At 37.3% G+C, this 26,421-nt stretch overlaps 1 protein-coding gene across 15 annotated transcripts in view; it reads left to right on the top strand.

Annotated features, from left to right (window-relative positions):
* LOC5573135 (nuclear pore complex protein DDB_G0274915) overlaps positions 1–26,421 on the top strand; it is a 135,419-nt gene that overhangs the window by 90,954 nt on the left and 18,044 nt on the right. For 8 of the 15 annotated variants that reach the window (XM_021847555.1, XM_021847560.1, XM_021847556.1 and 5 more), the window contains exons 4-6: positions 9,913–10,568; positions 25,603–25,884; positions 26,067–26,237. In XM_021847555.1, coding sequence (XP_021703247.1) covers positions 9,913–10,568; positions 25,603–25,884; positions 26,067–26,237 — 1,109 coding nt within the window. The remainder of the gene's footprint in view (positions 1–9,912; positions 10,569–25,602; positions 25,885–26,066; positions 26,238–26,421) is intronic. The other 7 variants (XM_021847566.1, XM_021847567.1, XM_021847564.1 and 4 more) reach the window with 4 other exon arrangements.

Genomic DNA, 26,421 nt, shown 5'->3' with positions numbered 1-26,421 from the left:
ATCACTGCTGGTGCACATTTGGTAATTTGAGAAAAAATGTAGAAACAATAGACAATACCCAATAAAGCTATATGAATAAACAGTGAGAGTTGCAAAAAAAAACCAAAATAAATTTTTGGAATTATTTGTCCTACTTATGGACTCGGGTACACCTTCTTGCGTAGCCCTAAAAGCCTATCATTCATTGTTAGTCTGTTCGGGGTTTGCTCTGAACGAGAAGCGAATCGAAAGGTGGGTACGTATCGCATACTCAGAATAACAAACATTCTTCGTTCCTTTCCGACATATCCTTGCAAACTGAAGTGCGAATGGTCGACGATGGCAATCAATTTGATCTTCTTCCGTCGTGAATATTGGATTGCTCGCCCAAAGCTCATCCGGATGGAGAGAATGCCGTGTAACGAGGAAGGTTTTTTTCTTCCCCTTCCCATCATGGAGTCCCAATCTTGCTGAAAGGTATTTGGTCAATTTGGATGCGTTTGCCTTGGGACATTGTGTCGTCCACCCACACCCGACCGACCGGCCGCGAGAAGGGGCCTTTGATGTTCGCTTTCAAGAACCCCTCATGAATGTGAATGTGTGTGTCGGCTTTTGTTCAAGAGCGACTCATCTCCAAGTGCGCCTCTTCAGGGCACTTACATATGTATTCAATGGGACGACCGACGGCATTCTTCTGAGAGGTGAATCGGCCCGGTTGGAAACCGAAGGCTGCGTTCTTTAGGTGATTTGAGAGCCAATGTCGGTGTGGTACTTTGTGGTGACGTTGTGGAGCGTGGAAGGGACATCTGTTACACAGAAGCTTGGTACGATTTGCGAGAATATTGACATAGGGATAGGTGGATCAAAGTGAAACAGTAGTGTTGCTTTTGGTCTACGTTTTCAATGTTTAAGTGCTTATAATTTAAATGTAGATGAGAATAGGTAGGAGAACTTTTGGACTTTTTATTACATCTGGTAGGCGGTACAAAACCTTATAGAAGTCGTCCTTCAATATTCATTTCTTCCTACGAATTATCATACCTAAAATATTACAAAAATGATAATAAATATTCGAGCTGTTTAACGGAATAATTAAATGAAAAACCCAATTTAGTACTATACCATTAAATTCCACTAGAGTTTGTATCCTTTGACAGATACGCGTATTTCGACCACAACCTAAACCGGCCATCTTCAATGTCGTGTACTAGACTCAACTTTGAATTGAGGTCGAAATACGCGTATATGTCAAAGGATACAAACTCTAGTGGAATCAAAGGGTGTTTGACTAAATTTGTTTTTTCATTTACTTAATTACATAATGTTAAGTTTGAGTTTGAGGCTGATATGTCGAAAAAATTCTAGAATCTTTTTAATTACCAATGAGTTTAGGTCATGTATATAATAGATGCTGTAGATTTGTGCTTATAAAAACTATGCTAAGATTCCTTTTCCTTCTTGTCACAATATTTCCATTTTTGCTTTAACGCTAAAAACTAGAGCAGGATTGTTGAATAGAGAGCAAAACTCAAATTAGTACGCTATTTCACATTTGAGACTTTAACAAGTCTACTAAATCAAGCAATTCTTAGAAGTTTTGCACAGAGATGAAGTCTGTACAAGAGGATTTTACAAAAGTCTCCACTGTAATTTCCACAAGGGTTTTCACGGGCATCTCTTAATTATAAATAGATACGTCCCCCGGAATGTCCAAAGAGGTCTTCATAATTGTCTTCTCAGGAGCTCCTGAGAAACCCCTATAATGGTATCCAATCAATGGTCACAGGGATTTGTATTGAGATCATGGCCGCCTCTACAGAAATCTCCACATGGGTCACCTAAGAGTTTCACGGTAGTCTTCACTTTTGAAGTCACGTTCCAACAAGGGCCTTTATACCCGTAGTTGTAAACGTGTAGCTATCCAGCAGGACTAAGCTGAAAGCCACTGGTTCAATCTCACTGGTCGAGGATCTTTCTTCTTCTTTTCTTTCCTTTTTTGACTTCCTGGGGGATATAGTATCTTCTTGTTACATAAATAATCAAATGCAAAAAAGAATAATTGGCAAAAAAAACAGCTCTCAGTTAATAAATGTGGCAGTGAAGAATATGAATGATGAAGCTGAAGAGATCCTCCTTCTCAGCTTAGTGCTCTTACGAGCACTTCAACAACGGTTAAAATTCATATATTTTTGCAATTTGTGTGGCAAGCTCAAGCTAAAAAATAAACAATCGAAAAAAACAAAACGAGCTTCGGACGGTTATATTTGAATTCACGACCATCAGACTTATGAATTGCTGTGCGTTTATCCCTACGGCTATGTTAACCTCGTTTAACTGCCAACAGTAGAAAACCAGCAGAGAAGTCTTTACAGGAGTCTCAATAGAAATCTCTACATAACTTCAAAAGAGGTCTAAAGACACCGAAACGTAATGAAGTCTTATAGTGGTAGGGTCTGCGGTTGCAAATCAAAGCATCAAATTTATAGTGTATGGGTTTGAATTCTTAAGAAGATGTTTTTTTTTTCTTAAGAAGATGTAAATGCTTTCAATGGACGATTCTATTTTTTGAACATACTGGACAAATACACTGGCATTTAAAAGTCTCCACAGTTTTACTTACAAAGATCTCCACGTTTCCATATATGTCTACACGGAGCCACTAATCAACCTAACTTTAACTTCTTTTCAATTTGGCCATTCCGTGGAACTATCCAAATTGGGGTTAACTAACATATAGCTCTCAGTAGGGAGGCGGATCATATTCTTGGCTCGATTAATTCATTTCGCCACAATGCACAATGCAAAAGAGTTTCTACCCATCGGTAGCTTCCGAAGTCTCCGTAGTGGGTTAAAAAAACTTAAGTTTAGGCAAACTCGAAAGAGCCCAACTTTGACTCGTTACAAGAAGATTTTACGTTTGGTCGCTCTCTGCCTAAGTTACCATAAGCACTAATAATAAGCCCTTAATCAGCATCATAGATGCATACACGCATTAAAATAGCACTACAAATGCTTACACGCCTAATAACAGCACTTCTACTGCATAGAAACACTATTACTGCATCATTAATGCTTCTAAGCCTGATGCATACAGGCATTGAATAAGCACTATATTGGCTCTATATTCGCATATAGGGCATGTTTGAATGTCCTCCAGTGTTTTTAAAGATATAACACGTGCTTTGTGTTTGCATATAGTGGTAAGAGGGAGTCAAAGATAAATCTTCTTACTACTACAACCGCAGGTTTTATGACGGGGAAAAACGATGGTTTTAATTGGTCAATTTTCTTCCCAATAATATTTATCTTATGTGGCCGAAGGAGCAAAGGAGCAGGACTTTAACAACTTATCAATACGGGTGTCGCAGGTTCGAGACGCAAAATGAGGAATTTTTATCATCATAAAACAAGGATCAAAATTATCATTAGTGGTGCAGAGAAGCACGGTTATACCTGTGCATTATAGTGGCACGCTATTTCGCCTTTTCTGGCATTATAACAGCTTTAGATGCGTATATAAAACTTACATGTATCAAATGATTACCTTATATGCGCATATAATGCTGTAACCGTGCCGCATTGTCGTGCTTACTGGTTACTTGGGTGTTTTTAACAACAACAGCATTGCTATTGCAAGCGAAGCAAAAAAAAAACTCAACCGTAGGTAAAAACTAAATACAGTTGGCTATAATTTGAGTTTCTTCTTCTTCTTCTTCTTCTTCTTGGCATTAACATCCCCACTGGGACAGAGCCGGCTTCTCAGCTTCTTATGAGCACTTCCACAGTTATCAACGGAGAGCTTTCTTTGCCAAAGTTGCCATTTTCGCATTCGTATATCATGTGGCAGGTACAATTATACTCTATGCCCAGGTAAGTCAAGGAAATTTCCATTACGAAAAGATCCTGGACCGACCGGGAATCGAACCCAGACACCTTCAGCATGGCTTTGCTTTGTAGCCGCGGACTCTAACCACTCGGCTAAGGAAGGCCTCCGATTTTAATTTAAATTTTAATCATTTGTGTTTAAAGTACCTATTTTTTGGTAGTGTTATTTCTCTGTATATTTACACCATTGAAGCTCCACAAAAAATTCTCATGAAGCCGTCACAGAAGTCTTCACAGAGGTCTCCAACGATGTCTTCATGCAAGATTTTAGAAAGGTCTTTATTGAAAGCTCTAAAGTAGTTTGAGCAGAAATTGCCTTGGATATATCACATATTTCTCTATAAAAGTCTTCACATAAATCTCCTAGAAGTTCCATATGGGTCTATACGGAATCCTCCACATAAGCCATCACAAGAGATTTTTAAGCATGAGGTGAAAACGAAGTATTAAACAGCAGGGAGAAATAGAAATGACTGCGTGAGCATGATTGACCGTGGTTTCTACTTTATTATTACAAGGACAGCTGTTCTTATACAGACCGAATGCAGGCCAATTTGGGGATGGGAGGGAAATATTGACGTGCTTTATGGAAGTCGAGGAATCCTTTGCACTTCCACAAGAAAACGCTGGAAGTTTGAATATGAGTAAGGATTCGTTTTGGCAACCGATAGAGATAAAATTTGAAATAATTACGTGAGCATAACCACGGATGAATGAAACCGATAGTGCAGACACAAACCAGATTTTGTTGCTGGGTCACAAAGGAGCATGCAACAGATTCATCCACAGCCAGAAGAAATTATAATGAGAGCGTAAGTACAAACTTTCTGATTGAAAAAAAGACTTTGAAAAAAATTTGAATAAAAATCATTGTAGCGAATAGGGTAAAATATCGTTACGTTTTTTTATGATTTGAAACATAAGATTGTGAAAATTATCTAGGTAGCTATTTGATTTATCAATATAAATATTGAATTGATGATCCATGAATCCGTAGAATGTTTCCATTTTGCTTAAATTATTTAGTGTGAAACGACCATGCAAAATAAATCTTGGCATTATATCCCAGCTGAAAAGTAGTTTGCTTTTAACCGTTTGAATCTTTAGAAACTTCTATGGATCATTTTATATCAAGTGATTGACAAGACCTCTAATGGACTTTCCTGACACTTGTTTTGCACTTGTTTCTCTCGTCGCATCCTTCAATATTTTTGGTGGTTTCCCTGAAACTGATAGTATGCAAAGACTGTCGCAGCTGCTATATTTGCATGACCAAGAACCAAATTCGTACAAGAATGTATGGTCATCAAACGTTAAGAGTTCATTAGGGAGGGAGTTGAGGGACAGTTATCCGCGGGAAATACATACAGTGATCGTGAGATACAGCAACTATCACAGAAGACTGCACTGATGAAACATTGTATACCACAACAACACAGATTCGATGTGGAAAACCCTCGAATAGTTGACTGCTGTTGTGAAACACAGGCCTTGTCTGTTTTGGCGATGTGTCACATATTCAGTACTCCACCAACAGTGAACCGTCGCACCGATACTGATGGTATGAGTGCTATCTATAGTCTCCTACTAACAATGATAGGCAATCTCCGGAGAAAAACAAACGAAAATCTAGGCAGATCTGATTTACAGATACAAGACCCACAACAGCTAGCCAGTAGAGGAAATAATCCACCGGTAAACAGTGTTTTTAGCACCAACTAGGGACTTCCCAAATCTACCAAGAACGGATGGCTCAATATTGTAGCAAACGGCATGGCCCTTTCTAACCCGAAATTTTAATATTATTCAAACAAAAAATTGAACTTATTGATTTATGGATTGAGTGAATTGTGTCATATATTTTTGTCTGTTCAGTAGGGTCTTAAAGCCCTGTCACAATTTTAGAGCCAAGCGCTTAAGTTTAGGCCAAAAACACATGTTTACTCAATTCTTTAATGTTCTCCATTTGTTTAAGTCAAAAACACATTTTTTATGTTATATTTAGATTTTGTCACACACCTTAGCATAAACTCAAATTTTGAGTGTATTTTGTTTTCCGTGTCCCTTCTGAAACATCAGATAGGAACAACCCCAGTGTTGAAACTAAAACCCCTGTGGTGTTTTTGTCGACTAATCGAACGTCAAACATGATCAAAAGTGTCAAGCTTCATTTATGAACCCAATTTTTAAATTAAATTTTAAATATGATATAGCTGTTATTTGAGCGGGAAAATTTGCTAAAGTAGTTGCTGTAACATGCTCTTTCGTGTTATCAAATAAAAACAAGATTTCATAAAATATTTTAGGGCCCTATTATTATTAATAATATTTATGCCAATTATCAATAATTTCAGGGCTCTAAAAATGGTCCAATAACCGGACTGAAACGTCGGCGAAGATTCAAAATTAGGCATCGCAATTAATAAGCTGAAAGCCGAAACTCCGAAGAAATCTACCACCTATCCAGTCGAAACATACTTCAGAAGACCTCAATGAAAAATGAGATTTTTTTTTCAGTGTTATGGTGGAAACAACAAAATTTTGACTTATAAAAAGATAATTTTATTCTTAAAGAAAAAATCCCTGAGTATTGGGAAGGGTTTCTGATAAACCGTATGATGCAACATAGTCGCAATGCTCTCACAAGGGCGCTGGATGGCACTGACGTTCGTCTTCTTCTTCTTTCAGGCGTTACCTCCCCACTGGGACAGAGCCTGCTTCTCAGCTTTGGGTCGGATTCCTTTCTTTCAACACGTACGATATCTATTTATGCTAAAGGTACTCCAGCGTCCTCTTGTCGTAATGGGAAGATGCCTTGTCTGGTCAGAAGATGTACTTCCCATCCGCATGATGCTTCCTTTAAGAACGGCAGAACAATTTTCTCAAGACACTCCTCCTGATACAGTTGTTGATTGATGGCCAGGCCGCTCGGCTCATATAACGGCTTTGATGTCCCTCCGTCCGATAGTACAGGAAACCTTTTTCAAATTTATGGTTAAACTTATATTTTGCTTTAAGGGGTGTGGCCGACTTGTTGCTGACATAGTTGCTGTCATTTCCTAGAATGTGGGTCTCCGAAAGCGGAAAGTAACTTTCATCATTCAGCACGAACGACGTCCTGCGGTAGCTCTTCGTCAACCACCGGCACTGCGATTTCACGGTCGCTGTCTGCTCGTCCGTATACTCGGGGGACCGAGTCTTCTTCCGACGTATGATGCCATCCATCTTGAGGGCTCAGTGAATCAAAGTATGGGAGCAGAGATATTTTCGGCTGGCATCACGGAAACTCATTCAGTCCTTGTTGTCTAACAGCTTTTTCAACGCTTCCTTCTTCTTCTTCGTCATTTTTTTTTCGGTGTATATGGCCACTACCGGCTTTCCGTTCCACGCTCAGGAATGCCAGGATCCGGTAAGCTGTACTTACGGGCACGTTTTTGTCTCGAAAGTGATCTATAGTAAACTTTTTTCCATGATGACCATGCGTTTTGCCACGGCATAAAAATTAATTACAGTCGACTCTCCACATCTCGATGTTCTACATCTCGATATCTCTCCTTATGTCGATGATTTCATAAGTCCCTTCAGTCTGCATACATTTTCACTCTCCATATCTCGATATCCTCCTTATTTCGATATCTCCATATCTCGATGTGTTTCTGATGATTTTTCGTTCTCAATTTTCTCTCCGTATGTCGATATGACCAATATCGAAGGTTACTAGACCAAAGTTTTGGGATTCAAAACAAATTAGGAGCGCAAAATGACGTTTGTTTGTGTATTACTTTCCTGGCAACGGAGTGTTTTTCAATCTAGTATTCATCAAAAAAATTTTCTTTGCCTCGATCTCTCCGTATCTCGATGGTCCCTTCGAAATTGAGATGTGGAGAGGCGACTGTAATTAATTTTGTTTACCGTGCGTTTTGTAAAGCCGTTCATACGCTCGCGGAGTGCTTGCTGTTTCGACGCCATCTTCGATTAAACTGGCAGCAGAAACATTCCGCCTATTTTTATGGGAAGTACGCTGTTCAAATGTACTGTGCAAAAGCATAGGACAATGAACGGTCAAGGAATGATTCCGCTATCGAAATTACTTGAGCTGTACGCTGCTGATCAGTAGAGCTGATTACGTAATGTCGGTAACGCGTCCCATGTAAATCATTTGTTACTTTTCCGAACGGAAAATGTTCCGCTCAATTATTCCGTCATTAAAAGTGTCATTTCGCTCCTGCAGGATTAGCTGTTAATATTAATTTGGTAAAAGGAGAAATTTCTTTTGAGTGCCTTATTTTTCAAGTCCGTACTTCACTTTATGTAGTACAGAGAGCAATTTTCTTAGAGAAACGAAAATTAACGCTTTTTACTTTAATTACAGAAAGGTATTGAAATCATTATCATTTCTTACTGAACACCCGTTATATGAACTTGCAATCAAAAAAGCAACTGCAAAACGTGAATTGCGTTCTAGTTTATATGTATCTGTGTGGTGATGCTAAACGAAAATAGCATGCAGAAATGTATTAGAAAATCAGTGAGCATGAAAATGCTCACCAGCGCCATCTTTCCAAGTGGTCAAGATTTTGAGATATCAGCAAATCAATGGTTTTATGCACACTAGTGCTGCCTGGTTGCCAAAATTTTTGAATCCAATGGCTTAAATATGAATAGCCCCTATGCTACTGAACAACTTTGCCGAAGACGCCATCTGTCTAAGTGTTCAGACATCTGACTGAGACATCTGCAAAACAAAAGTTTAACGCTTACTGGCAAATTATCGAATCTCATGGCTCAAAATAGCACCTTGTGTTTTAGTGACAACAACATGAACAGAATAGTTGTTAATTTCTCGTCAAGTAAAATCAGTTTACTTGTCACTTTCAAAGTTTAAACCATAATGTTCAGCTGCCACATCCTTCTAAAGAGTTTTACCACCATTCCGTATCCCGCAAAAGTGTTCCCGAATTCATCTTTCATTAATGTCTGACTAGTTCAGCATCCACCGCAAATTGAAACAGCGTGCGGCAGAAGGCTCATCCCTCACTCCAGGGCACATATGCCAACGAATAAGTAATTACCGAACCCACATTCCACACTACTGATGGCACCACACAGTCGGATTCCAATTAGATGAATGTTTAATGGATGATGTTCTGTTGGGTGACGTTGATGGGAAGACGGCGGCTGAGTTGAGCATCCCTGCCATCGTCCCAGTTAACAGGAACAGCATATTTAATTATTCGAGTAATATCACCTGGGAGCGGATGAGATGTGGGTGACGACGACGGTACGGCAATACCAATTGCTGAATATGGATGATTGAGTCCCCGGGGTTGGGATGTTGGAACTGATGTACCAGCTCTACTGGGGTATTGCATTCATTTGTTTTCACTAGGTTTTTGCGCCGACATATTTTAAATCGGTGGCGGCTTTAGGGCTTTCTGGAAACAAATCGTCGGCGCACAGGTCTTGTTTCCTCATTCTGGAAACCACAGGCTGCATTGCTGTTCCTTAGTGACGTGATGTGAGCTATAACAAGTTTTTGTACGGGTGGGTGAGTCGAAGCCTGAATGTGATTCGAATATACAAGTTTTTGTGTTTTATATAATTGCTGATTGAAGAAGCGGTTATCGCAGAACATTAATTTATAGCGGGATATAAAAGTGTTTGCGATGTACGATATTTGATTGCAGCCAATAAATAACAATATTTTTTTATTGAGCCTGCATCAGGCCGATTCTTCCTCGAAGCAAAAACCATTCCATGCTCAATTATAGACTCAATTAAATTTTAATTGCTTTTGCGGCGTATCAAAATGAGCTGCGATTCAAAAATGAAACACATCTACTTATTTTAATAATGACTAATTTTCCTTTCGTGATAACCATCTCGAATCAGTGCCAGCGGATCTAATTTATATAATTGCCGTCACGATTTTTTTTGTCAGAGGTGGTCATCATTCGTCCGTTAGGCAGATTCCAATCATCAATTTGTCTCAGCTATTGTACTCATCACTAATTATCGCCCCATCTTCTCTTCAAACATTACTTGCAGGAATTCTACCAGAAGCTCTTCGTACGAAATGTGCCCGCTGTTCCGTGACTCAGAAAGAAAACGCGCTGAAGATCATTACCACACTGTACTACAGCTACCCGGATCAGTACATGGCCTTGCGTGAGCGATGGGATCCCTCGGGAGAATACCACCGGCGGTTCGAGGAGTACCTGCAAGGAATTCAGTTCAACCAGATCGGCAGCAACGGTAATGATCGTCCGGTAAGAAACGACTTCGATCGCGACCAATCGCAGGTCCTGCTGCAGACGTTGATCCTCTCGTCTACTACCGTGGCACCGTCATCACCACCACAACCACAACCACAGTCCCCGAATGCGCTTCCCAATGGACCCGAGCAACGACCCCAACAATTGGCTCCATCGGCACAGCTAACACAACCGGTAGCACCTGTTTCACTTACTTCTACCACTACAACCACAACCGCCTCCAGTACTTCTACTACCACTTTACCTACTACCACTACTACCTCCACTACCACTGAGGCTGCTACCACTACTACTAGTACTACCACTACCACTACGTCTACCGTTCCCAATCCTTCTACTTTGGGCTCTAGTAGCAGCATGACCAATTCGGCGGCGGCAGTGGTGGCTACTAGCCAAACGCCCGGAACGGTAGCTCCCGTGATCAACCCGGTACAGAAGCTGGCTCTCAAAATAACTAACGGAGCGTTAAGTATAGTCATGGTAGTTCTGAAGGGCTAACAAAAAAGTAATCTAAGTAGATTCGGTGCGAAGCTTTAACCAGTGCTTTTCTAACGGTACTCTCTAGCTAGTTATCTTCTTTGCTTCACCCTCTAATGCCCATTACAGATGCATTTTGGTTAACCTTTACGTAGGTAACACTGTGAAAGACTAATAGCATGCTATCGAAAATAAATCTAATCCTAACCTAACGATTTACTTTTGAAGGAAATGTCCTTTGATTCTCTATCTATCTCATCTATATTAGAATTTGTCGTTACAAATCAGTTTCAGGAAAGACTGATATACTTTTACGAGTATCAATAAACTTTCTTGGCCATGTAAATTACTTTTTATCCGTAAATAATTCTAACTAACAGTTTCAAAACTCAATATGAAAAACCATTATGTATTACTTATCTTACAAATTGCCTCTATTTGTTGTCATTGTCCTAATATGTTTGAAGGATAATATTTCTTATGATCATTGTGTTTAGAGTAATCGTTGTTATCTGCATTGAAAAGTCGTACTTTCATAACACCATTATCAATAGTTCTTTTTTACAGAAACACTACTTCTTTTTTGGGGTCGTACACAAATTACGTCACGCTCCAAGGAGGGGAGGGGGTCATGCATAGTGTGACAAGCCTTACAATATCTTCAGAGGACTCATACAAAAAGCGTGACAAGGGGAGGGGGGAGGCGGCCAAAAAAGTCGAAATTTAGCGTGACATAATTTGTGTACCATCCCTTTTTCCAAACCACGTCCTAATTGAGATAATGACAGCTACTTTGACCAATTGATCATTTTTTAGTCTGGAATTTCGAATACAAATAGATTCTCGACCAATGGGATTTGCCTCTCAGTGTCTTGCTGTCGGTGTTACGGGGCCCAGATAGCCGTAGCGGTAATCGCGCAGCTATTCAGCACTCCCAAGCATATTTCAGTTGAATAAACTGTTATTCAGTTACAAATGTTACTTGGGTTATTATTCTGGCTCAAGAACAAAACAATGCATATCAATACAGGGTGGTCACTAATTCCTGTCAGTAAAGAAAATGGTCATAATAACTAGATGTACTGATGGATTTATACTTTTTGTGTATTTCAGGTTTTGTATATCTGTTACATTCAGCTTAATCGAATCTTGAGGCATTCTGTTCCATATTTCCATCAAACGTTGCTTAAAAGTTTCCAGGTTCAGTCCTTTTGCATTCCCTAGTTGGCTGAGCATGTTACCCGATGCGAAAAAGTGAAAAAAAAATCGCTCTCTGCCAGACTCCTGACAGTGTATTTATGTCCAGACCTGGGACACACTCAAATCAAACACTGACGGGATTTATTAATCACCCTGTAAATCGAAAGCATAACAGTTTTTAGACAACAGGTGGAAAATTTACACTTCATCGGAAACAAAGTTTTGACTTTTGTCTTTGGACATTGTGTTTTCGTCTCAAAGTATTTTATGAATGCTTTTGACGGTATCCGATGATTTGGCCGAATGTCGTTTGGTCGAACGCCATTGAGCCAAATGCCATCTGATCGAATGGATCGTTTGGCCGAATGACATCAATGGTGAAATGTAGGGATCTCGAAGTGAAGTGAACAACTTCCTCTATCGTAAAGCCTAATAGAAAGCTATTTTGAAAGGAGAACTAAGAATCAACAACCATGCTCCTCCATGAGTTTGCTCCATAACATGGAAACGGGAAAGGGAAAAGGGAAAATGATTGAACTTCACAGGAAAATCTATGAGTTCATCTCCAAGGCTTGTAGCGGCCTAAGGCAATAAGTAACAACTGAAAAATGAGAACAGAGCACAGAAGTTGCTGATGGTACTATACAATATTCATTCTTGGGAACACTGTTTTGCGGACAAATCAGTGGATGGTCCGATTAGGCCCCATAAATTAGAAACGTGTTGTTGAGTCTCTGTCTCAGGTCAATATGCAGATCAAACATCACGATATTTCAAGACGATATATAAGCAGTTATTTGCGTCATTCCAAGTGTCGCTGGTGACTTATGGGCAGTGCCGTACCGTGCAGTTGGCCAGGTTGGCACCCGCCAAAGACGCAAGCCTTCAAAGGGCGCCACTTGGCCAAATTTTTGAAGATATGTATGTTGATTCCCGGAATTTTAAACTAGTAAACCCGCAAACACATTCGGATTACGAAACTAAAACATCATTTCAAATTAATCTATTTATTCGTGCACCGATCGTGTGCACTCTAACTCAACTACTAAACAACCAAGTTCACACAATTTATATAAAGCACGGCTCTATCCGCTTTCATTTCTCTACATTAGCAGTGTTCACTTTGAAAATCCCACAAGTATATGTTTAGTATGAAATATCTTTTGACAAGTTGACGAATATGACAAGTTGGAACAATTTCTGAATTGATTCGAACAAAATAAATGGCAACCACGAAGAAGTTGAAATTTTTTAGAGATATTTTCAGACCTATTAATTAAAAATATTTTAAGATTTTATGAAATAGTTTTCATGGCAGTGATTTCTTGATACACTGATTTGGCCCGGTGCCTGTGGTTAAAAATCATTATCTAGAAGGTGGGTATGTTTAGACACTGAACAGTCAAAACAGCGGACGACAAAGATTTATTGGCACAACTTGGGACTTGATTCCCAATGAAAGTCTTGAACATTAAAAAACATAATCTAAATAAATAGGGGGAGATCCCCCAGTACCGGACACTTAAGCCACTAAATTCATAATTCGAAAAATATTGGGTTTATGTGCTCGTGACACCCATTCATGATAAATATAATCATTTTATAGTGTACAAAAATAAATTTGAATAAATAAACATGAATTTTGACATTGCATTTTGATGATGTATTTTCGTACCAAATTGATCTATCTTGAAAGGTGGCACCCAATACCGGACACGATCTGGAAATGCCTCGAATTCTGTAAATATGAACATCATTGAATGTGTTTACTATAGGAAAAGTATTGCCAACTCAATGCATATGCAACATTTACAAGAACAATTTGAGTTTTTATTCGTCTGCAAGATGTCCATCAAAACCCTCTTTCACATATGATGAAAAATAGCACATTTTACGATGTTGTTCTGAATGTTCATTCTCCTTAAGTTTATTGCATGGTTGATACTATGATCGACAGAATCCATGAAAAATGAATATATTTTGAGACACTGGTGAAAATTTTCTTTGTAATCATATAACAAATCAAGCTGTCCGAAACTGGGGGACAGGAGGTGCTTAACCAGAGTTGTAATATGTCCATATTTAGTTCAATTATGGTACAGATACATTCACATACCGTAAAACGGGGTAACTTTGATAGTTTTTTCGAAGAAAACTTCAATATTTATGCATACAGTATCAAAGAATTATATTTTATATTTTTAAAACAAGTACTGACATCCTAGTTATCGATTGCACTTGATAGATTGCCAAAAGATTAATTATGAATGGATATATAATTTTTCATATAATCGAAAGTCGGTTTTCTGTTTTGGGGTAACTTTGATAATGGAGTAAAAATCGAACAAGATTGAATGAATCACGGAACATTTATAGGGCGTTGCATACCTCTAGGCGTTTAACGCTATATGGAAATTTCTGACTTAGATTACAAAAATGGTCCCAGTTTGTAAAAATGGGTTTCGCTAAGAGATTTGAGACCGAATTCATGTTCTACTATAACTAGACTATCAAGAGTTAATGACGAACTCATTATGACTTTATCAAATAGTGGTCGTAGAACAGATTGTTTTTAAACGTTGCAAAAATGCTAAAATCTTGTAAATTTTTAATATTTGCATAAAAATCCTCAAATGCACTTGATTTCAACGAAAATAGCTTTGACATGAAGTGTCATACTATTACTCTTTACTTTTGCATTCGTTTTCCTTAACTGATTGACATAAACTTCGATATTTCGTTTACTATGTTGGGGGTTTCGCACTATCAAAGTTACCCGCATTATCAAAGTTACCCCGTTTTACGGTACAACAAATTAGGATTATGTTCGAACATGCTTTCGTGATCCAAAGTATTTTTTTATATTCAAAATAATTACTAAAAAGGCTCAAAATTAAGGCAATACGTAAATTTTTTTTGAGATTTTCAAACTTTTCTACTTTTTTAAAAAGGCATGCATATTTGAAAGATGTGCTGTTCTACGCAAACAGTAGTCTCCATAACAGCTTCCTTTTCTACTAATACACCATCTTGATTGGACCATGATTTCTTAATTTTTCGACTTTGTCCGGTATTGGGTGCTGTCCGGTACTGGGGGATCTCCCCCTAATACAGTTAACTCTCCCTTACTCGATATCTCGTATCTCGATATCGAGTTAGAGAACCATAGTAAAAGTTGGATTCCATGGCTAACTCGATGGTCCCTTGGAACGCAGTTGCACTGCTTTTGTGTTCTGTAACTCGATACCTCCCTAGCTCGATGGTCCCTTCAATATCGAGTAAGGGAGAGATAACGCGGATTTTGGCCAAAAATTTCAACAGGATTCTTTAGTAGTAATGAACGGTATTCTCATGGAACCTAGGGCCATGTTCTCATAAAATCAAATACAGTCGCCTCTCCACATCTCGATATCGAAGGGACCATCGAGATAGGGAGAGATCGAGACAGCGAACACATTTTTGATGAATACTAGATTAAAAAACACTCTGTTGCCAAGAAAGTAATACACAAACAGACGTCATTTTGCGCTCCTAATTTGTTTTGAATACCAAATTTTTGTTCTAGTAACCTTCGATAATGGTCGTATCGACATACGGAGAGAAAATTGAGAACGAAAAATCAACAGAAACACATCGAGATATGGAGATATCGAGATAAGGAGGATATCAAGATATGGAGAGTGAAAATGTATGCAGACTGAAGGGACTTATGAAATCATCGACATAGGGAGAGATATCGAGATGTAGAACATCGAGATGTGGAGAGTCGACTGTAGATTTATTTTTGAATCCTGAGCGCAAATATAAAATAACCCCGAATAGGATTCTCAGAGTACTATAAAATGTTTAAATGAGAATATGAAATCGGGTATTATTCAAATCACGAACAAAATGTTTATCCAAACGAATGCTCTTAGACTGACCAACAATAGTTAGCAATAACGAAAATATTATAATTAGAAAGTTTATTTGTTCATGAGATTATCTTAATACCAGTACAAAAGTCCCTTACATGTAATCAAATGTTTTATTGATTAGTGACATAATTTTCTATTAAATTCCATGTCCTTTTTTTCATTAGGCTTCTAGAGGATATTTTGAAAATTTTCCTTAGGACAAAATCCCCTTTTGATCTCTTTGAGTGTTTTCAAATACGTAAAACTTCCTCTATTTTTGACACAAATTTATTTAACTAATTTAACAAAAAAAAAAAAAAAAAAAAAATCAGGCTGAAGCAACGAAAAAACTTGAATAAAGGAACAATTGTTTCAAAAAATTTTTGCATAAGGAGATTTACTGAAAATCTATTTTGGAATATTGACCAAATGTATAAGATAATTATGCAAAACAAATTGTTCAGGAATAATTTCAGAATATAAATTTTACTCAGATTTAAACTTTAATAAATTCAATGATTTCTGTGAATTCATTTCTGGCCGTATGAACAATAATAGTATGAGCAAATTTTTTTAAGTGAAGAAGTATCGAAGCCATACCTCAAAACTTCTAGAGCTTAAATTTTGAAAATCAGACAGCGATTCGAACTGAAAAATTGTTCAATGGATCATCATCAGCTTCAACGGTTGTATGGTACACTAGATTCGTGCTCTTGATGATTAGAGGTGCACTTTCGATTAATTTTCACCTTAAATCAACTTTAAGATAACTTCCAGGTTATCAGACAGTTATTCTTTAAAACAGTTTCGAAATATTTTGTAAGCCTTCTTGCAAAGTCTTACAAAAAAATCAATGTATTCTTTTGTTAAATCCTCGGGCTGCAAATCTCGTTTATAAAGATAAAAATAATAATTGTTTTGAGTTATTACTTTAGATTTATCATGAAATTACCATAGTCATACAAATTTTATCGTTGATGTTGTTGGAGTACGGGGTTCGCCAAAGATCCGAAAAACCGGTAGCGCTCGAACACGGAGTTCTTTTCGACAATCAGAACACGTGGTGCACGGAAGGATTGAAAGGCAAAACAACGACAACGTTTTTGTCTTCAAAAAGTTTTTAAAAAAACTAAGAGCTGACTTACAAAATATCAACTTCTAGCAACGTTAATTGTTGCCTCTAGTTATCATAGCATTCACGTTACTCTCATAAATCATTAATAAATCCACACGAATGCCAAATTGCTGTGGAATTGTTACTTGGGCTATAATGTCCAACATTGTTAGATATACCCTTAATATTGAACACGAAACGACTTATCTCAAATAATGTTGCATGCAAAAAATGGTGCACATGATTTTCTCGCTGAAAATTCAATCATAAATAATGCACAAGAAATGAAAAGCCGTCGATTAATCCATGTGCATTATTTTTGACAGAATATCCAGCGTAGAATCATGTAAACCGAGCATTCTTGTTTGCAAATTCACTTTCAAGATGCAAGAAAGCATGCAATATTGGCGAATGTTGGATGTAAGATCATGAAATGTTTAATTTTCACTCAAGATTGCAAGCATTTTTGAATGCAATGAGACAGTTTACATTATGTATCGTTGAATATTCAGTTATAACTCGCTTGACATGTTTGTCATAGAAGTTTACGTGCCATGTACATTTAAGAATTTTTTGCTGTGTAGTGGGCCTGGCCATTTTAATATATGTGACATATCACCGATAGGCTGCAAATATTAATGCAAGAAACAAGAAAATACTGGAAGAAATTCCTACACAGCCAAAAAAGTGTTAAATTTACGTGACACGCAAACTTTTATGATAATCATGTAAAACGAACTATAACTGAATATTCAACGATAAATAATGTAAACTGTCTCATTGCAATCGAAAATGCTTCCGATCTTGAGTGAAACTGAAACATGTCATGACCTTCTATCCAACATTGCATGCTTTCTTGCATCTAAAAAGTGAAATTGCAAACAAGAATGCTCGGTTTACATGGTTCTACGCTAAATATTCTGTCATAATGGATGAATCGATTGCTTGTCATTTGATGTGCATTATTTATGATTGAATTTTCAGCGTGAAAATCATGTAAACCAAGCCGTATTGCATGCAACATTCTTTAGGAGAAGTCGTTTCGTGTTCAATATTAAGGATTTTTCTAGCAATGTTGGATATAATAGATGTGTTTCTAGGTTTTATCATTGAATAATATATGAGAAATGGCTTTGCATGATTGTAGTTAAAATTACGTTACGTGTAAATCTAAGATTTTTTCGGTGTGTATGATTATTCCAGATAATCCTCCAGGGATTCCCCAGGAATATATCCTGGGATCGTTCTGGGCCTCCAAAACATCCTCTTTGAATTCCACCAGATTCTTTCATGAATTTTTCTTGCAGGAATTTCATCTGACATCATCCTAAGATTTTATACAGGGTAGATTACTTTAGCAAAATCTCTACAAATATTCCTTTTGGAAAATCTCTTCATGGATTCTTTTGGAGATTTCTCCAAAAATCTCACCATGGATTCCTTCAAAGTTTATTCCAGGCATTTCTTCGAAAAAATCTCTCCAGGTGTTTTTTTTTCGGAGATTTCTTTAGAGATTCTATCATCAAAATCTCTACAATGATTCTTCCTGGTACATCTGCAAGGATTCTCCAGGTATTTCTTCAGAGATGTCTCCAAGATTTCTTCAGTAATTAACTTAGATTATCCATCAGAAATTCCTACAGGAGTTTCTCCAGAGAGCTTTCCAGGGAATTTCTCTAACAAATGCAGAGATTTCTCCAGGTTTTTCTTCTAGAAATTCTTCAAGGATCTCTACATGGATTCCTTAAGAAGTCTTCATTATAAAAGCCATTTAAAAAATAAAGAATGCTTAGCCGATAAGCATATTCGGTATTCCAGAGATTTTTTCCCAATACCCCCATAGATTTTTTTGGGAATACCTCCATAGGTTCATACAAGAATCTCTCCAGGTATTCTTCGTGGAATTCAACCGGAGATTCTTCTAGGGATTTCTGTAGATTTTTTTCTGGAGGTTCCTAAAAGGATTGCTCCTAGAATCCATCCAGGGAATAATCCAACTATTTCTCAAAAAACTTCTTCTGGAAAGAAGTTCCTGGAAGAATATAAAAAAAATGGTTTCATGAAGAAAACCCTGAAATTCTTATTTTTTTTTCGATGAAATCTCCTGAGAAGTTAATGGAATATACTCGGTAGGAATTTCTGGAGGATTTTTTGGAGGCCCAGAACGTAACTGTTGGATTTCATGGAAATTTAAACAAAATCAGCAAATACTATGTCAATACTTTTTTTAAGCATTTAGAACAAACAGATATTTATTTAAATTGAAGTGAAAAATGCTTCATCGTTAGACTTTTTGTATAAGCCTTTCGAAGCCGAACTCCTATATTTGAAAAATCAATTTTCAGTCATCAATCATTTATGATGTTTGAAGCATTTCTTGAATCCTGAAGTATTTTTTTAAACCAAGAAAAACCTAACAACATTAGGAAATTTCATTTCTGTAAATGAGTAGACGTCCTGAATTTCCAGAGGATTACCTGGAAAGTTTCTGGAGAAATATCTGAAGTAATCCTTGTTGTCGTTGTATAACCTGGAGAATACTTCTCTGTAAAAATCCCATCAGAAATTTTCCTGGAGGACTCCTTAGAGGAGTATCTTGAAGAATTTTTGGAGGAATATCAGGAGAAATCGCTTGAAGAATGTTTGAAGGAATCTCTGGAGGAGTGCTTGAAATAATCTCTGCAATAACTTCACGAAAAGTTCCCTTAGAAATCCTTTAATAATATCCTGGATAAATCCCAGTTTAGATTCTACTCGAGAAATCACTGGTGCAGCTACAGTAGGAACTGCTAAAGGAATACCACTACTCACTAGAAATATCCCTGCAAAAATTATTGGAATAATTCTTTATGGATTCCCTAGAGGAACTTCTGGAAAAATCACTGAATGAATAAGAACAAGGTCTTAATCTACATTTTTATTCTTTTTATTGAGATTCTGCTCAGAGTTGAACCCGTTAAAAAAAAAGCAAAAAATATTTGAAAAAGATTCTTAATGTGCATATCAAACATTGAGAACAAAAAAAAACTAAACTTTCAATTCAAATTCATATAAGTTCAAAAGCAGTTGCAGATTTTGGTATCAACAATATCTTTGTTTTAAATATTAGACACTTCCATGAATTTCTTTGGTATGGGGATAAAAAGCTATTAAAGGTTTCAAACACTACTTTGATCAGATACCATGAGATAAAAAGGGAGGCAGAAACTTGTGTTCTTTGGACAAAAATACTTATTGTTAATAAATCTTCGAGCTGTTTAGTGGAGTACCTATAAGTAGATGAAAAACCGCTTTCAGTACTATACCATTTAATTCCACTAGATGTTGTATCCTTTGACAGATACGCGTAAGGTCATCTTCAGTGTCGTGTACTAGACTCGACTTCGAGACGGTCTTACAGTTGAGGTCGAAATACTTTTTGTGCCACATCAATCATTCGACTCAAGATCAAATTCGGAGTGTTCTCCAGAAATTTGAGCACTTTTGTATGTCAACTGAGACTGCACAAGCCTTTCATATTTTGTATGGTTGTTACTATGAAAAAGCAAACAATTTATTATATGTAGCATAATTTTTCTTAGGTGTAGAAGTGTGTCATGAAAGTACAAAAACTAACATGGTTTCTCAACATGAGATCAGTATTCTCTGAGTTTGTACTCAAATTCGATTACGGAGCAGTTGTGTTAGCCATGGTATATGGAAAACCATTTCCATTTCAGAGCTCAATAGGATCTGGCAAACTATTACGCAATACAATATGATTTTCACCGCCTTTTTTGTCGATAACAAGATTTTTTTTTATATGAAAATGGATAATATGAAAAAAAAAAACATAATTTTTTGGCGAGTAAAAAAATTAAAAAAAAAACATAGCTCCGGCCGTGCACGGCCCCATATACAGCCATTTAGAGTGTCCATCCCAGAACAAAAATCCCGGGATTTGACAAATTTCGGGATTTCCCGTTTCTCGGGATATTAGTTCCCGTTTCCGGGGATCTCGGGGTTCCCGAAATGTAGGTAGAATTTGATGAAAACCATGACATTTTTCCTCACTTTTTCCATGCATTATGGAAAAAAAAACTAAACGTGTAATTATTTTCATGTAAGACCAATTTGCAAAGTGAGAAACACATATTTTTAATGTCTAGTTGCAAACTTTGAATGCTTGCCTCTTGGACATTAGCTGTTTTTATAAGCCTAGGCTGAGAAAGCAAATTTGGAAGTACACCTAAGCTTCGATCAATAGTTTCCAGTAAGTTACTTTTATACAATGTTATCAATGATCTTTAATCGTTTCTTTTGTTCTAAAGTTTACTTTTCAAATGTTTGAAGCAAATTACTTGAATATTATGATTTATTTTTTACCATTCTTCCATTCATAAGTGTAATAAAGAATTTAAAAAAAAATCCTAGCAAACCCGTAATTGGTCAAGCAATGTTTTGTTTTTTGTTAAGTTTCTTCATCAGAATGAGAAAATGATGAAATGTGATTTGTTATAATCAACATATTACCGTACACCCCCGCTAATTTGAACGGTGCAAACCATCGCGGTTCGTTTTTGATTTGAACTAGATATCCTAGAACCGGTAACACGTTTTTTTCTCACTGTTTTGTTTTGATTCTGCATTTCGTTCCACGGCGTTCCATTTCATTTTACTCTGTTCCATGAGCTAAATGACGTTTTAACCATTTTTAATCTGACCGATGTGCAAATTAGCGGGGTACAAATTGAAAAGTGTTCAGATTAAATGTGGTCAAACAAACGGAGGTACCCGGGATCTTGATAAGTTGCATTATCTTTTTATCTCATTGAAAATATTTTGTATTGCTGAATTTGTACTTCCATTTTAACAAAAATACTAGTTAAATTGAAAATTTTAGAAATCCCGGGATCCCGGGACAAGCTTAAATTTTTATCCCGAATCCCGGGACGAGCTAAATTGCCACTCTACAGCCATTCCATGAAAAACCAAATTTCGTGAAAATTTGCTATTTTGTTCCTTATCCGAAATGTTTTTTGATTTTTTGATTAGGGTGATTATTTTCGAAATAGGATGACCAGAAAAATCGCGGTCTTGCTATTTTTTTTTATAAAAAAAAATAACTTTTGAATCGCTTAACCAATTTTTAAATTTCTTGGACGATTTGAAAGCTAAAGATTTTAACTTTTAACAAACACGTGTATCCGGTGGTAGGTCATTTGGCATAAAGTAGTTTGGCATAAAGCCGTTTGGCATAAAGTCGTTTGGCATAATGATCATTTGGCATAAAGTCGTTTGGCATAATGGTCGTTTGGCATAGTGGTCGTAATGAGTGTGAAACCAAGAAATTCTCAATTTTTCGTTTTTACGTTTCTATTGAAACTTTCTGATGACATCAGGCTTGTTTTGGAGTCAATTGATACAAAATAATACTTTATTTAACAATCTTTTGCTTTTGAATAAATTTAAGCATAGTAGGAAAGTTATTGCCAATAGTATTTAATTTTTTATCCGGAAATTATCCTTCTTTCAAATATTAATTCATCTTTTGAGTTTCGTTATTAAAACAAATTTTTGCACTGTAGATTTTTATATATTTAGCACAAATTTACCCTTCTTTTAATTGTTTTTTTTTCTTATTATGATGTAACCATAATTATAGGTATGAAAACTGTTGATTTAAATTTCAATAAATTTCTCCTTCTTTTATGCATTGGTGTTGTATTTTGTAAGTATTTTTTTTTTGTTTCCAATTGACAGAAGAGCGGCAACATTGATCTGCTCAAATTATCAGCGAAAACAGAAGTCGTTTACTGCAGTTACTTCGATGGGTTGTGCTACTTTTCCCCGAATGTCGTTTCCCCGAATGTCGTTTCCCCGAACGCCAGTTCCTCGAATGCCAGTTCCCCGAATATCCCGTTTCCCCGACTAGCCAACTTCCCCGAAAAGTTTTTAACACTCATAACTCAACACTCATGTCGTAACTTTATATATTTCAGGGTGGTGAACGAATTGACCATCTAATATGCACCCTTCTTTATTTAACTGGCGGTTCTTTCGAGTTTTTCCGTCCTCAGATTTTTTTCCAACATATGTATAGCCGAGAATGACATAACACTACCTTCTTTTGACTGTTCATCGTTCTTTCACATCACAACTTTTCGGGGAAACCAGTCATTCGGGGAAAAGTAGCACAATTACTTGGATGGTTCTGAACGCACTTTTTTATGTCTTTTCGTTTTACTATGCCGCAATAATTGTTGGGGTTCATTCCTCTATTGGTTTAATTATAAATTTTGCCTTCTTTTAGAAATAGGCTGTTCTTTATATCTATACTGTTTTAAATTTTATTATTTAGTAAAGCTAAATGTTAACCATTTTTATTTTTTGCTGTTTTATCATTTCTAGCCAGATGTGTTCTTAGAATGATAATTACTTTAGAACCTGCCAATATTCAACATATACTTTTTTTGGGGCAAACGCTTGATCTCCTTCCGAGATATGCTGGAAAAAATATTATTTCAATCATAAATCCTCCCTTCTCTCGATAATAGACTGTGTTTTTGATGTAAACTTCCAAAATTAGAATTTATATTGAATCGTTGAAAAATTTTGCCACAAATATTTTCTTTTAAAGATGTATTGTTCATTTGAGCTATGCTGTGAAAAGATTTTTTTTGCGTTGGAGCCTCAAACATTTTAAACGAAAAATAATCTGCTCTCGTATATAGGCTATCATTACATTAAGTCACATTGATAGATTTTTGGATTAGAGCTTTTGATGTTTTTCAAAAAAAATCCTTTTTTTCAATCAAGTAATTTTCATCGAGTGTTACGTCTAAACTGGAACAGAGCTTGATCTGCAGCCTAATATTCTATGAGCTGAATGAATGAATAACTGCGAACTTTCTTTGCCAATTTACTGTTTTCAAATATGTATATCGCAACAAGCTCGAAGATACTCTATGTTCTGAGATGTAGAGACCCGTCACGAGTTTTATTTAGTAACGCTCTTTAATATCACAACAATTTTTAAGATGTTTAGCTTGGGAAATCTCTGAACGAACACCACGCTTGTTTAGAACATACCAAATTTTTTTGTTATGGGCTCGGTGGTGTTGATCCGGTAAAAGCTTTAAAATGCCGATATTGATTTTAAGTCAATCATTATGCCAAACGGCCATTATGCCAAATGACTATTATGCCAAACGGCTATTATGCCAAACAACCATTATGCCAAACGACTCTATGCCAAACGACTTTATGCCAAACGGGGTACAATCCGTGTATCCTTGTTTTGGATTCAGATTTCGGATTTTAACAAAAACACGAGTATCCTTATTTCGGATAAGGTACAACATAAAAAAATTTCACGGAATTCGGTGACCCACTAGGGAAAGTGTACCAGTTATGGCCATAGTGGTTCCTTATTTGGCCATATGCAAAATTTTGATAACTTTCACATTTTTTTATATTTTTGAATGTTTTACCATCTAGATACATCCTTTATCTTACTGCTAAAACACACAAAACTTTTCAAAATGTGAAGAAATTTAAGTTAACACGTATGGCGAAATAGGGAACCACTATGGCCATAACTGGTACACCTACCCTAGATCGGTTTTTCATGGAATGGCTGTATATGTAATGATGATTAACGTTTAATGCAAATACACGTCCAACTCGGACTGGTAGCAAGATAGTCAGCACCATCAAATGTACACAACAACCATATTCGCCACCGGTGCTAACCATTATCATCTTCTTCCTCAAAGCTTGACCACTACCAGCCGGCACTCAAAACCGCATCAGAGCTTTTGTTGTGCTCTTTGCGGGTAGGTATTCAGCATGTGGTTGGACAACCAAACGAGCTTGCTTGCACCGGTCAACTCGGTTACCATTGGCTGTTTTCCGTGTTGCATACATTTGAGCGCGCACTCGGCGATGGCTGGCTGACCGACCGTACGTGAGCAAACTGTGAACGTAGCTTTATTTGATGAAGGTGCAACGATGACGGGTCGGATTATACCTACTAACTTGCGTCTCGTGTGGCTTCTCTTGTTGGGGAACATGCAAGTCAGTATGCTGAATCGACGTTCTCTAGTACACTGAAGCCTCCATTTACGTAATGGGTCGGAGGTCCTTGAATAACATAGAGTACGTGAGTTGTTCACGAAGACTTATCTTAGATCATCGCGAAGATATAGGATAGGCTTGAAACTTAAATGTTCCGAATTTGTAAAACATTCATAAGTATGCGATAAACGAATGCAAAGATATTCCAGCTACATAATATTACGTAAATCGAATTCACGTAAATGGAAGGTTCCTCAATTGAGGTTTCAGTGTAATGTGTGTAGAGAACTAGCTCAGTTCATTTTGTTGAAGCGCTACAGGAATCGAGGCACCTAGTTAGTGCAACAGAAGTTCACATGTAGCTATGGTTGTGGCCTGGGTTCTGTTTGTTGAGCGTGGCACACGTATCGTTGATTTGTTCAAATTTGCACGCGGTTCTGGCGCCGAGCAAAATGGTGCATGGTCAGCGTGTAATTAATTTTCCCGGAATAATCCTTCCATTGTTCGATGCTTGTTGGAACGCTTGTAGATGGGGGGAGGCTTTACCAGATAAGATATAATTAACCATCATTTGGGAATGGGGTTTTGGCTAGGATAGATAACGCAAACAATGCATGTGTGCGGTGTAATAACCACAAATTGGCTGTTAATGCTTCCGGAAGTACGAATCATTGTTTCCGCCTTTACCACTCTGTAATTTATCCTTGCATTTTTGTAGCTTCCATCGTGGATGTTCGATCGCCGGCCTCAGGAACAACAATCACAGCAACTGCAAGAACAAGCCACCATCATCACTACACAATCACGTCCGAGCCAGCTAGTTGCGATTGGCGTTCAAAATTCCCTTCCGATCGTTTCCGAACAATCGAATGCGAATCAAAATTTCAACCGCCCTATGAATTTGGCTGAGCCTGCAACGACGACGGCCCGGACACCCACAATCACGCCCTCTAGAATCATCCTCAGACCGGTCGACGGTTTAGATTTCTCCACAAACACGGTAGATTAGCACTTCAAATTTTCTACTTCCTTCAGCTCTGTAAAAGTTGCTTCAAAGGGGTCTTCCTAACTATAAACTTCATCCTAGACGTCCTTGTTTGCTTCCAGTGTAGATTTTGAAGAGTGCTGTTCGAAGACCTTAGTCCACATCCTCTAACCGAAAATTTGCTATCCCTCTTTTAGCGTCCCACGGTGGGAACCTTAGGCAATCGATTTGGCAACGATGATCAAAGTCCGGCGGCAGAATTGGGAACGGCAGCGCCAAGTCCGGCAACCGTGCGACCAACCACTAGACCAGTAGTCCGACAGACGACTTCACGAATTGTGACTCCTCGACCGACTCCGAACAGATTTGTGAGTATTACGGGTGATGGATAAATGCATGTCAAGCTAACAATAATTACAAACTCCTTTTTTTTACAAGCACATGCACAAACTCTCGCGAGAACAGAAATGTGTATCGAACTCTCGTAGATCTTATTTCTATCGGATACTTCGGCTCATCCTGTTGATTCTAGGGGAAACATTTTCAAAGATT

The sequence above is a fragment of the Aedes aegypti genome, chromosome 2 (assembly GCF_002204515.2).
Source record: "Aedes aegypti strain LVP_AGWG chromosome 2, AaegL5.0 Primary Assembly, whole genome shotgun sequence".
Taxonomy (NCBI): Eukaryota; Metazoa; Arthropoda; class Insecta; order Diptera; family Culicidae; genus Aedes; species Aedes aegypti.
This window is presented reverse-complemented; position numbering and strand designations above follow the sequence as displayed.